This window comes from Micrasema longulum, unplaced genomic scaffold (assembly GCF_059751315.1).
Source record: "Micrasema longulum isolate JH-2025_06_02 unplaced genomic scaffold, ASM5975131v1 h1tg001026l, whole genome shotgun sequence".
Lineage (NCBI taxonomy): Eukaryota > Metazoa > Arthropoda > Insecta > Trichoptera > Brachycentridae > Micrasema > Micrasema longulum.
This window is the reverse complement of record NW_028278214.1, coordinates 88,001-101,715: the sequence shown is the minus strand read 5'-3', so window position 1 is coordinate 101,715 and position 13,715 is coordinate 88,001. Positions and strand designations below refer to the sequence as shown.

The 13,715-nt window shown below is 31.8% G+C and overlaps 1 protein-coding gene across 1 annotated transcript in view; it reads right to left on the bottom strand.

The window, feature by feature from the left end:
• Notum (palmitoleoyl-protein carboxylesterase notum) overlaps nucleotides 1-13,417 on the bottom strand; it is a 32,585-nt gene extending 19,168 nt beyond the window's left edge. Inside the window, exon 1 of the mRNA XM_088232828.1 lies at nucleotides 12,801-13,417. Coding sequence (XP_088088954.1) covers nucleotides 12,801-13,417 — 617 coding nt within the window. The remainder of the gene's footprint in view (nucleotides 1-12,800) is intronic.
• Nucleotides 13,418-13,715: the final 298 nt, after the last annotated feature.

The window sequence follows — 13,715 nt, the reverse complement described above, 5'->3', positions numbered from 1 at the left end:
GGCCGCTCTCACATAAAAAAAAAACTATGATAATCATGCTTATGATTGTTAATATTATTATTTTTTCAAGTCATATATCCTATGTAGACTTGTATAACATCATCGCGACACAAGAATTAATATTGATTTTCACTGTTTGTAAACCAAATAAATAAATATATAGAACGTAAATTACAAGTAATATAGTTAGAAATGTATATGCCGGATAAAAATAAATTATAAACGTATATAAATAAAAAAGGAATTTGTCGACCCTTAAGTTAAGTATGCTTTTTAACGTATTTACGAATATTTAGGACAGACAGATACCAGAGTAGAGTAAACTAATTTAACATCTCGTTAATTTTCGCATTGCAATCCATCGGCCAAGTTAACGGTTTCCTTAAGCAAGGCACAACTTTGGAGCTTAAAGTTTGTGTCCGAAGCTTTTAATTGAATCTTCAGAGAATACTATTCGCAAGGCTTTGTAATTTTCATGAACGTCCCAAAGCGTCTTAAGGAGTGGTTTGGTACAAGAAAACTGAAGCTCGATCTAAGGAAATCATTATTTATTTATGATTTGGTATTATTTGAACCTTGAACTTAATATTGTTAATAGACTTTACAAAAAGCTGATTTTGTTAAGCTCACGCTTCCAAATTTAAGCACTCTAAAGGAATATAAACAATTGAATCAAATTAGTTATTTTTTAAACCAGGAATCTACGCATTTAGAACAGAATTTTAAATTATTGATTGATGATTTATTGGCATAATCAGCCGTTCTAAATGGAGTTCTGGCGCCGACCCTAATGTATGGGAGCAAATTATGGAATTGCTATCTCTCAGGCGGATATGTGGTAAAACGATGTTTAACAGGTGCACAGATGTCGAGATCCGTGCACTTTGTAAGGCTGGGACAAACATTATCGTCAAAATCAAGAAAGGCGTACTTCACAAACATCAACAGATAGAAGAATCGAAGGAATATAGATGTTCAAATATAGGCAGAATGTAAAGTGGCCACTTAAACCAGCTAATGACAGGTCGTAAGCCCTGTGTGTGTCTGGACTTCTATATTCCCTTCTGAAAAATGTTCTTCATGTCTGTTGTAATATGATAGTATGTATTGTATGTTATTTGTCCATAATAATTTAATAAATACCATATTATATTTTTCAGAATATTTAATTTTTTCTTTCTTATGTTACACAAAAATATTATAACTGTCCATTATTTATTATAGGAGCTAAAAATCATTTTCTTTTTTTTGTTTATCCACGAACAGGCTATGCCTTTGTGGGATTTTTTTGTTTACTATTTTTACTATTAATATGTATTTCATTGCTATTTTATTATGCTTTATTTTTTTTACTACCCTGTTTTATAACTTATGTTTATTGTAAAAAAACAAAAAAAAAACAAAAAAATGCGAAGGTGTGTTTGTTCTTTCAACGGAGTCACCCATTGACACAATTTTTTGCATAAGGATAGCCGAAGAGGTGACAAGTAAAATAGGATACTTATTTTTTATCCCGAGTTTAAAAAAAAGTACAGGAAAACGTCGTTTTACGCCGGGCTCCATTCCGAGAGAGATCAGTGTAAAAAAAATCGGCGTAAAATGAACACAAATATTATGGAAGATATAAGGTTAGGTTCCGTGTCAAAATTCTACGAATAATCTAACATGTTTATTCAATACATGTCGTATATATAATCAAAATAAATTATAAATGTATTTAATTAATACAGTTTAAATTCGTTTACAAAATTAATAAAAATCTCTTGATATAAATAATGATTTTTGATAATAAATACTAAACTCACCAGTTTGTCGGTATTAAATTAAATTCTCACACTTTTATGAAAAAAGCATCAAATTTCATTTGCTTTTATTGTTGCTTCCTTTCTTGCAGAATCATAGCATAAACTACAAATACGTTAATATTCTTTTAATTTTAATAATAATATTTTTAAAAATATAATCATACTTTTTTATTTTTCTTAAAAACAAAATGAAACTTACTCGGAAACAATTTCACACACAATAGCCTGCTCGCGTACACGGTAATAGAATAAACAACGTGTAAAAATGTATCCGCTTTTAGAATCGCGGCGCCTACTGTCGTCTGGTGTCAGCCGAACCGAGGAATCCCACGCCGGCACCAACCGGATTAGTTGTAAATCGGCGTAAATCGAACTGGCGTAAAACGATGTTTACCTGTATATTATGATATATTAATAATGAGCAACATTCTTCAAAAACGAGTACTTGTCGGTAAGATGGGGTGCCAAAATTAATCAATTTGAAATTGATTTTTTAAATTTAATTTATCTATGGTTAGTTTGGTTTTGAAGTACGGTTTTGGATTTGTAATCAAAATAACGATGCTTTACCATAGACTAACGGACCATCGCATTTTTCATTCAGAGCGATACACAATATTACATTGGAGCAATCTAGAGGGACAAAAGTCATTTTAGGTCCTGACAATTATAACTATAATAAATAATTATGTATTTCGTTATAATATATAATAAATAAAACTTATTAATAGCTTACAAAATGAATTTTATTATAAATGGATTGCTTCAATAAGATCAACATATCAAAATTAAAAAATGAATGGTTGTGTTTTTTTATTATTTTATAATTATATAATATATGGATCTCAAGACACCACCAGGGCTGGTATTCCAAACGAAATTATAGCGCGCTATTATATTATACTATACTAAATACGCATTATAGCGCGCTGTAAACGCGTTCGGAATACCAGCCCAGGTAGAGAAACAAGTCATAATTTGTTCTTACTCTAGATTTCTTGCAGGTACGAGTACAACACCTTTCCTATTATTTTTTTAATATCACCTTACCTCTTTTTCACAGATTTTTTCTCATGTGTATCCATTGCCTGCCATTTTCTTATGTCCAAACGGTAGCTAACATGCAAAATGCACTACAATTTGCGCACGAAGAACATGAAGACCGAATTTATAATTATCGGTATTTTGTGCGAATTTTCAATTAAATGCATTATTTTTCTTCTTTTTGATTTAGTAGAACTCTCCCTAAAAGTTTTTAGAGGTCAACCCATCTTAGTGTGTAAAGTATTGCTGATGTCACTTAAATTCTTGCGAGAACTGGATACGAAAGAAGCCAAGTTTATTTCTTCATTCAGCCATGAATCATATGAAAAAGTGAATTGATCTATTTGTCTGTGTTTCAGTAACTATTTCCGTCTAATTTTTCCACATTCATTCACAAAAATATTTTAAATTTTAGTCTCATTATCTTGCGTATAATCATTTTCATTTATTTGAGATATAAAAAACTCGAACACGTACTCAGTTCATTGGAGAAGCAGATCGCCAAATGTCAAACACGTCCTTTCGTTTAGGGCGTTCACCTACGGACAAAATATTTTTTACTGTGATATCGCATAAAATCACACAATATGTGTATGTGCTTCTTATTTTACGTTAAATTTAGAGACAAAATAAAATTAAAGTTACACCTTAGCCTGCCTTACAACAAACTTAACTTTCCATTATTTTAAACACATAATTTTTTTAACAAATTTGGATGTACAAGTTCATGCTTCTTTAATTACTAAGATTATGTCAATCTCTTTCTTTTAAAATAATTAAATTATAGACACTTATCTTTATACAACAATTTCATGTCAAAATCGGGGTAGAGGCACAAAGAAGAGAAAACACATGCGAACTAGTCAAACACCACGAGCGTACCTACGCTTGGCTTGTCACGCCGCTATCAACAGTTCAACTTTAGGTATTGTTGTCGCTATGCGTAGACATAATTGTTCTCGCTGATGGTACCCAATACGTGCAGCGGTTAAAAGAATATTGTAAAAAAATACTTTCTTGTTATTAGGGACATTTCAATTCTGGACTTTTGTCACTCTGGATTGGTAAAAAGTAATGCTGTGCGATAGTTGGAAGACCAAGCCACTTTCAATGATAAACGAATACTCTTATTGATAAAAGGCGCAATTAATTAATTACTCAAATGATTTCTCCGTAATATCACGTTAGCGAAGCCGCGGGTAAAAGCTTATATTTATATTAGTATTTAGTATTTACGTATGTAACCTGATACCGTCATTTTGGAAATCTGATAAACCATTAGTAATGAAAAAAAAAAAAAAATTTGGTTGACAGACATTGGAAGTAAGGAATCGGAGAATTTATTGAGGATAGTAATCTAAATATTATGCTATCCCATTGAATCATATATAAATTAATTGTATTTTCGCAAGTGCATATATATTGTGTATGTAATGTGTGTATATATATGTATATGTATGTATATGTGTGTATATATGTATGTATGTGTATATGCATGTATGCTTTATAATTATATATTTAATTGTATTTTTACATTTAATGTAAACTGTAATATTTTTTTTCTTTTCTTCTCTTTTGGGCCATTACTGTTTTTCTATTTCTTCAATATTATTTTTATTTATAGGAAACATATTCGAAAACCGTATTTGCCGCAACAAATCGGTTTCTTAGAACAGGATTATAGGAACTGATTGCAACATTAGGCATACTAATATTTCTGGCTTGCCGACCCTTCATATACTAAGCCTACTCCTAGTACAAGCAGAATTTGCCAGAGTGTTTTTTGTGCCATTTTTGTAACAATGTATGTATAAACTAATAAATGAATAAATAAAAATGAATAAAATGTAAAAGCCACATGGGCGAAAGAATAAATACATTTAATATGTACTAATGTGTAATTTCTCTTTGGGAACTTTTTTGTCGGGCACGAAAGTTACGAAGATAAATAATAAATCACGCGAAAATATGAGGATGAACAAAGTTATTGTTGCCTTAATAACAAACATGTAAAGGGAATATTATCAAAGAGTCCCTTTGTGCCAAGATCCCTAGCATCGCTCTAATATGTATACAGATCTCCTACAGGGCTAGTTTTGCAGTATAATGGAAAGCAGGAAGCAGGAAGCAACGCAATAATAAAACTGAAACGATTAAAAGTACCTGCATTGAAAAGTAGCACTAAAAATACTTAAATTAATATTGGAAAAACTAACTTTGCGATTTTTTTTTTCTTTCGATATATTTCGATATATATTGATTTATTTATTATACATATACGGCCTAAGCAAATTACAACAGTTATATGAAGAAACATAAATGCAAGAAACTGAACAAAAAGAACATAAAACTATTTAGCGAAGAAAAACAAGGGCAAAACAATATTAGTATACAATATATTAAAAAAAACGAAATATCAAAAACTTTGAGCTAAACCATGCCAATCCAACTTCATCTCACACTGTTTAGTCACGAAGAGATCTACGAAAAGCCAGAAGATCTATCCCAAAAAATTCCAAGTCGTGTGATGAATTGACTAATCTACACATTCTGGACATTGGGGCATAAAAACCAAAGTTGCTCTTAGAAGATTTTATAAATGGCAGATTTTGACTTCTGGTGACAAGGTTGGGAACATGAAAAGAAATTGATTGCAAAAGAGATGGGACATCACTTAAAGCATTAAGTATTTTGAAAATGCATATAAGGTCCATCTCAGTTCTACGTCTCTCCAATGAAGATATAAAAGTAAGAAATTAAATCACAACCTAAATAATATCTAATCTCAGTAAACTTTAAAGAACTAAGAGAAAATATTATAAATGAAAACCCAATATATATATATATATATACTAAATAATATATCAATAAATGTATGAATGAATGAACTAAAAACTATTAAAAATAATATATCAATAAATAAATTTAAAGTTAATCTAAAGAAATTTTTTGAACATATATATATAATTTTAAAGCCTTTAAGTTGTAAAAACTATGCGACAAAACGAGAAACAAGTTGTGGTAGAGTGGAATTCGAACCTCGGCCCTACTGATTCGGAGTCCGCGACATTACCCATCAGACCGCAATCGTGCTGATTCGCAGTACGCAACCAGGACATAATAAAATTTTCTCCATTTTTTTTCATGTTAAAACACATTATCGTTTTACGAATTAGTCACCAAAAACCATCGTTTTCACAAAGGCCTTATTACTTAAAAGGTTTAACAAATTTAAGAAGGCTTTTTTTAATAATAAATATCTGGTGCCCTATTCTCTTTTTGTTTCCCCCGGGTTGTGAAGTTTGGACCAATATCAGGAGATTTGCATCCCTCTGACTACAAAGGGTAGGTATGAGGGATTGAGATCCGATAGCTGTGGGCAGAAATAAAGGGGATGAATTCTATTCAACTGTTTCGGAGATGCGATAAAATTTCTTCAAGGATTTAAAGCTGATTATAAATTATATATGCACATAGAACAAAAAATATGACTTTTTTGACATAATTGAATAAATATATTTTTTGGTATGAGGAAGCTGGTATTAAATTCATTATATTAAGATGCTGACGACATAAATATTTTAGTTATTAATTATAGGTTCAAATTTGATGCAAATTTGTTGCAACCGAGAGGGAAAATATTTTTAAGAAGCGAATATGAATGTCTAGGCTTTTACAGGGCTTATGACCTGTCATTGGCTGGTTTAGAAGGCCGCATTACACACCCTGTAAAATTCACTATTCTGAATCCATTCTAAAGAGTTGAGAAAATGTGGACGTTTCGGCATAGGCAGATTGGTGAATATTACCCAACGTGTAAAGTGGTCACTTAAATCAGCCAATGATAGACCATAAGCCCTGTAAATACCTAGACTTTCATATTCCCTTATTTTTTTTATTTATTTGGAAGTTCAACAAGGATACATAAACTACATACATTTTTTAAGTAAGCATTACCAACGTTCTTTATATAGATTTTCAATTATAGAACTCCACCATAAGTGTGTAAAATCAATTTAAGTTATAATAAAGATTAAGTTTAGCGAAAGATAAGAATAAAGATTGAGTTAAAGTAATTAAATTGAGTTAAACATAGGAAACTATATTTTTTTTTGTTAAGAAAAGAAAAGATAAAATAAAAACATATGAGATGTAATAAAATAGATTAAAATTAATTTACATACACAAAAATAAGGATTAGGCATTTGATTTAAGACACATAGTAATATTTTTTTATAATCATGATAAATGTCAATCTTAACTTTTTTTCTATTTTGTTATAGAGTCTTAACATACCTGCAAGAGGGTTAAAATGTGCCATATTGTTTGTAAAACTTGGAAGGTAAAATGTATCAGGTGATACTCGTATCAGACGCCTACGGGGAACGTACAATGCCACATTTTTAACACAAAACACCGAATCAACATTATTGTGAATTGTATTATACAAGTACATCATTTTCTTAATTTTGACGTAATTTAACATATATTTTTGTACTATACATGGTTTTCTGCCTATCATAAATTGATTGTTTTTTTTTTAAACTTAACGAAAATGAAGACGGTAAAAATTCTACACAAAATTGCACTGGGTAACAACATACGAGACACAACATAACAACACTACCACATTAAAAAAGTAAAGACAAACGTAGGACAGAAAAAAATACCATACAATGGACTTAAATACTACACTGACTTACCTAAATACATGAAAAATTACACTAGAGACAAATTTAAAATCGACCAGAAGAAGCACATGATGACTATAATTACCAGAGGAGACATATCGTAACTAGACCTTATTATATTTCTTATATAACCCTGACGGGTTCTTCAAAAATAATAAATAAATTATAAATTAAAAATATATGTATAAAAAATGCACCGCCTCTGACTACCTACAATGTATTTATTTATTTAAACGCCTTGTAAGCTTTTACATCTTTCACATACATATAAAGATGTTTATGTATTTTACATAAAAGCAGCAGCAAATGAAAATGATTTTAAGAAGAACAAGAAAAAAAAAATTAGAAAAAAAAAACATCTTCATATTTTGGTATAAAATATATGGGTTTACTATACATGTAGTAATACATGTATTGTAGTGGAGAGAAACAAACGTGCATTTTTAAATATAAAGACACAAAATTAGCAAAAAATATAAATGAAATAAATAATTAAGAAGAGTAAGAATAATAAAAAAATATTTAAAAAATCATCTTTACATAAATTTATATGATTAATTAAATAAATAAAGGTTTTCCAAAAACAAAGTGTTTCCAATTCAATTTTTAATTAAAACATGAATATTCACAAAGTTAGTACTAAGTAGGTAGTAATTTATATATACATAGGTGTATTTATGATTGGATACATATTATTCGTCAATGAGGAGAAAAAAATAAGATAAACTTTCGTATTATTAATAATGAAATAATTGTATTTAATTTCTTAGTTACCCAGAGACGTTTTGTTTGATAAGCATCAGCTTATACTTCGACATTCAATCTTATATAAAAATCTTTTACAACCTCACCTCAGCTTATCTAAAAATATCACGTAACGCAAGAAGAGTGTTGGTTTAAAAGAACTTACTTTTAATTAACCACATGTTCTCTCAAATCAGATAATCTATTAATAAAGCACTAAGAAGCTAAAAGCACCGTGTTAAAGTAAAAAGCTTTCAACAACAGAGATAGGCTGTGAGTTTTAATACAAAGCTACAACCTACAACCCCATAAACCTTACAGTCCAGGGGTTCTCAAACAACAGGCTGTAAAAAAAACATGACTTTTGCCATACATGTGAGCGGCATATCACAATCAAGTATTTGTCATCTTTATGCCATGCTTATGCCGTGCTCTGAGAAATAGCCACTGGTCAGAATAATGCGTAGAAACTATTAAAAGGGTACTCGTTAAGGTTTGTTTTGTAACTTTTGAAACTTGGTGGAAAACCCTCTCGTGAGGGTTATCACTTAAGTCCTTGTAGGGCATTGCATATTGAATAAACAGATTGGTACAGAAAACCTTTCTGACAGATGTAGGTTCTGCAGTGCAGATGCACATTTGCGCATTATATATGAATGTGTGATTTAATAATAAGAATATTATTATTTTTATTTTAGCTTGATTGGGCGGAGTGCAATACCAAACCAGCCATTGAAAAGTATAAATAATGAGAAAAACAAGATAAACAATAGCATAATTCATATGACAGTTAAACAGTATACAACAAATAAAATATTTGAGAAGAAACCAAAAAGGATAGAAGATAATAGAACAAAAAAGAGAGCAACAAAAAGTAAAAACAAAAAAAAGTTCAACATGAAACAAAATGAATAAGAATGACAGCTTGCCCACCACATACCGCACGCCGCATTTGAGGAAATAAGTTTCCTTGGCAGTGACCACACACATACACGGAAAAATTGCTCATTGAACTCTCTGTAATCTGATAGCTTAGGTATCTATAATGGTGAATGGTGAAAGTGGCTACTTAAACTAGCCAATGACAGGTCATAAGCCCTGTAAATGCCTAGACTTCCATATTCTCTTCTCAATAATGTTTTCCCTTTCTGTTGCAATAAACGTAAATACGAATAACTCCCTTGGGAGGAAACCCAGCCAGTCTGCAAACATTTTGACATACTTAAACATTGTTAAAAAAATCGGATAAAAAAAACTCTTTATTATATTTCATATTTCAATAATCTGAAAATTGAGTAAAGCCTTAATTTTTCGGGCTAGCACCCACCTCCTACCCTTCTCCTACTCAACCGCTTCCCCTTTGCGCGTCCAGTTCGTATCGCTTCCTTGGTTAAATAAGTTTTTTTATTAGCAGAAATTAATTAAGAGTAATTAATTTTGCCCATGTTTTAAATAAAAAAATATTGGCTGCCCCTGGCTTTGGTAAATATACTAGGGGTTGGAGTACTGGAGTACTAAGGCTAGGGTTAGAGGAACACAACCTTCTCCATCTCAGGGGCTTGGGTATTCAAAGGCCTCAACATCTTGTGTTAACTTAAGAACCTTGCTAGGGACGTTAGACCTTTGCGGAGTGTTGCACTTCCGAGATTCTAAAAAAGCTAGGTACATAAATTGCTTTTCAAAGCTCTTCCGGTATAAATTTAAGCTTGAATGTGTTTCCATTTAAACAAGAAAGTTATAAATATGTTTATTTATATACTTCAAACGACTTTAGTGGACTTTGAATTATTTTATAATATTACTTAAAAAACCAAATTTTTTAAAAAGAACAACCCGCTAAAGCTAGGGTTTCCTAGGACAGCGGTGCCCGTATTTTAACGGCCGTAGTGAACGGTGATGCGGTGGATAACCGTCGTAACGGTGATTAGAGTGTGGTTTCCTAGGAAAACGGTGTTATCAACACCATTTAACACCGTTTCACTAGGAAACCACTCTCTAGTCGACGTTACGACGGCTGTCTACCGCATCACCGTTCACTACGGCCGTTAAAATACGGGCACCGCTGTCCAAGGAAACCCTAGCTTAAGCCTCTATTTTTAGGCTTGTCAGCAAGCTTGTTAGAGGAGATATGGAAAGAAGTAATGAAGAATACACTACAACACCTAGACCAATTGAACGTAGTTATGAATAAAGCAGCCAGTCCACAATTTAAAAAAATGATATATTGGTGTTATAAAATCCAGGAAGGTCAATTCTACGTTCTGCTTAAAACGGCAAAGCCGCTTTTATACAAAAACCTTTAATAATCATCTTTTTAAAAATACATGATGCCAAAATGTCATAAAAATTAATGTCCCCTCATACAATCAGTTTGTATGAGGTTTCATTCAATATTAGATCTGGCTGTCATTAAAATCATTGAATTGGTCATTTACATATTTGTATTATAAAAAAAAAAACAAATGGATGCATTATTTATCATTTGTCAAAGTATAAAACATTCCAACTGTTGTGTTAATTTTATTGTTCGCTCGTTTCACAAAAGTGCTATTATCTCAGTTTCACTTTTCTATGGCTAGCTGCTTTCTGCATAACTACGTTCAATTGAAAAAAAAATCTTTCTTGAATTTTTTTTGTAACTGGCGGGAATCGAACCCACGATGCCAGTTTCACAGTTAGCCGTCTGACCAACTGCGCCACGGCGCCTGTCAATTCAATTTGGTCTTTGAAAAATACTTATTTATTTTATAGGTTATGCGAATAGGGATTTAAACTTGCTTAGTAAAAGTATAATGCCTTAAGATGTCCTTAAAGAAATCTCTCAGTAATTTCCCATAATAATAACTCTGCACTGTTCAGTATAATAAAGAATTCTATGCACATAAAGTCATTGAACTAATAAAGATGATAGTAAAAGTTAGTACGTAGTTAAAAGTTCTGAAGTATATTGAAAGTTCTTCTAGACTCCCTGCACTCTAGTGCATCTTTTTATCACATAATCTAGTATTTATCCCAGAAGAAAAAGAATCTAAAAGATTATTAAAGAGGTGAGATTATAAACTTTCTCTTGTTTGAAAAGTTGAACAGTACATCGTACCATTAATTATTCATGTTGTTTCTACTGAACAGTTTAAAATTTCTTACTAAGATAAAAAATAAATGTAAAATTAAAACTTTGTAGGAAAGGGTGTTTTAAATTTGATGCTGTTTTGGAGTATAGAAATTTGAGTATTGACTCCTCTGTGGCTATTATGCTGTCGATGTTTACAGAGAATACAAGACTTGATGAAGTCGTTTTTTGCCATTCTTCTTCTTATGGTTCCTCTCCCCGATGGAGGTTGGAAATCATCATTGCAATTCTTACTTTATTGGCAGCTGCCCTGAACAAGGACTGAGTGCTGCAATGGAACCAGTCGCGCAAGTTTTTAAGCCAAGAGATGCGCCTTCTACCTGCACTGCGTGTCCCTTCAATCTTTTCCTGTAGAATGACTTATAAAATTTTATATTTTTCGCCTCTCATCACATGCCCAAAGTACTCAAGTTTTCTTTTCAGTACCTCTTTATCTTTTTCCATCCGTCGGAGAACATCATCGTTTCGGACTCTATCCACCCAGGAGATTTTTAATATTCTCCTGTAGCACCACATTTCAAAGGCTTCGATCGTTTTGGAAGTGTTTTGGGTGAGTGTCCACGTTTCGACGCCGTAAAAAAGTACCGAGAAGACGTAACATCGAGTAATGCGCATTCGGAGGTCTAAATTAAAGTCTCTACTGCAAAGAAGGTCACGCATCCTGAAAAAGCAGTCTCGCGCCACCTCTATTCTGACTTTGATCTCTTGCGAGTGATCCCATTTATCATTCAGCCAGCATCCTAAATATTTATATTGATGAACTTGCTCAATAAACTGCGCTCCAAGTTTTAAAGTCATTGGGTAAGTTTGTGGCTTTTTCCGAATAACCATACATTTTTTTTTTTTTTTTTTTGCCATTACAGGTCTAAATAATATAATCATTTTAATGAATCATGAAAAATAGATTTTTAAACAGTACGTATATAATATCGGCCAACTGGTGTAATGAGAGGTCTCAGGTTCAATTCCTAACATGCTCGATATGAAATATTTATTTGAAAGGGTGTTTTCACACAAGAATATTTCATAATTCGGTCATGCCGTGTCTTTTTCGATCTTCCTTGTTTTCTGCATTTTGCATCTTAAATCTTTTTAGCCATTCTTTCGCCGCTGCGCCATCCATTCACTCATAAACAATTGAAGAGGGATAATTTAAGATAAGTAACAATAATCGTCGTGCGTGCATGAGAAGATGTAAAGGAAGCGAGGTGTGTATGTATAGACAGAGTGATGTGGCCCACGATTGATTGATTTAAAATGCACAATTTAACAATAATTCGTATGCAAATAATAATACATTTTCTCAATTCTTCACTTTGTCATGTAATATAATACACACCATAGTAAAAAAATAGTAATTCAATTTGAAAAAAACCGTTTACGTACCCCGCTTGCGATCCATCGTTGCACACAATAGACCTATTACTCAGAAAAACTCTTTTTAAAGATCTAGAATCATCTATTTTCTCATCGTCAGGAAGAGGAATAGATTTCTGTATGGAGTTAGAATCTACACTAACGACTGTTGATGATAAAACTATGTCACTAGAACTTCCTACATCTAAAGAAGCAGATTCTCTTTCCGATAAATCATTATTACTGCTGGTTTCATTACTTTGTGGTCCATTACTAGAAATATCACCTTGTCTTTTTGTTAGTTCACTTTCACTTAAAGTAACAACTTTTCTTACACTTAATTCACTTTGTCTTCTGAAAATATCATTTTGTTTATCAGAAATATCACTTTTTGTGTCCAGTTCTTGTTCATTCCCATTATTCCAGCTTCTCTTGGAAGACGGAGGAATGAAAGTTGTTTCTAGGTTGTAATTATTTTCTAAATTTGATAGTGGAATCGTGTTCGATTCTGATGAGTATGATAAAGTCTTTGACGGTGATAGTTGTGATGATTGTAACGATGTTGAAGATCTTTGGTTTTCAGGGGTTTCAGGAATATGCAAGTGCTTCGCTGTCGTACTGCATAATAGGAACCATAGGAGGTACATCTGAAAACAAAAAAATAGTATTAACGTCTTTAATAATTTTACAAATTACTCGATACGGGAACATTTATTCAAATAACGACTGAGCAGAGATAGACGAGATCATGGTCCTTTATTCCCATATTTAAGGTTGATATTTAAGTCATCTTCAGTTGTTTTTGGTAAATAAATAATTCTTCTTGTGTCGTAAATGTCTCTCTTAATTTAAAGAAAAGAAATCTTGTTTAACAAATTACAACAGGGATGGAGAATACCTTAAATAAGGGAATATGGAAGTCAAGGCATTTACAGGGCTTATGAC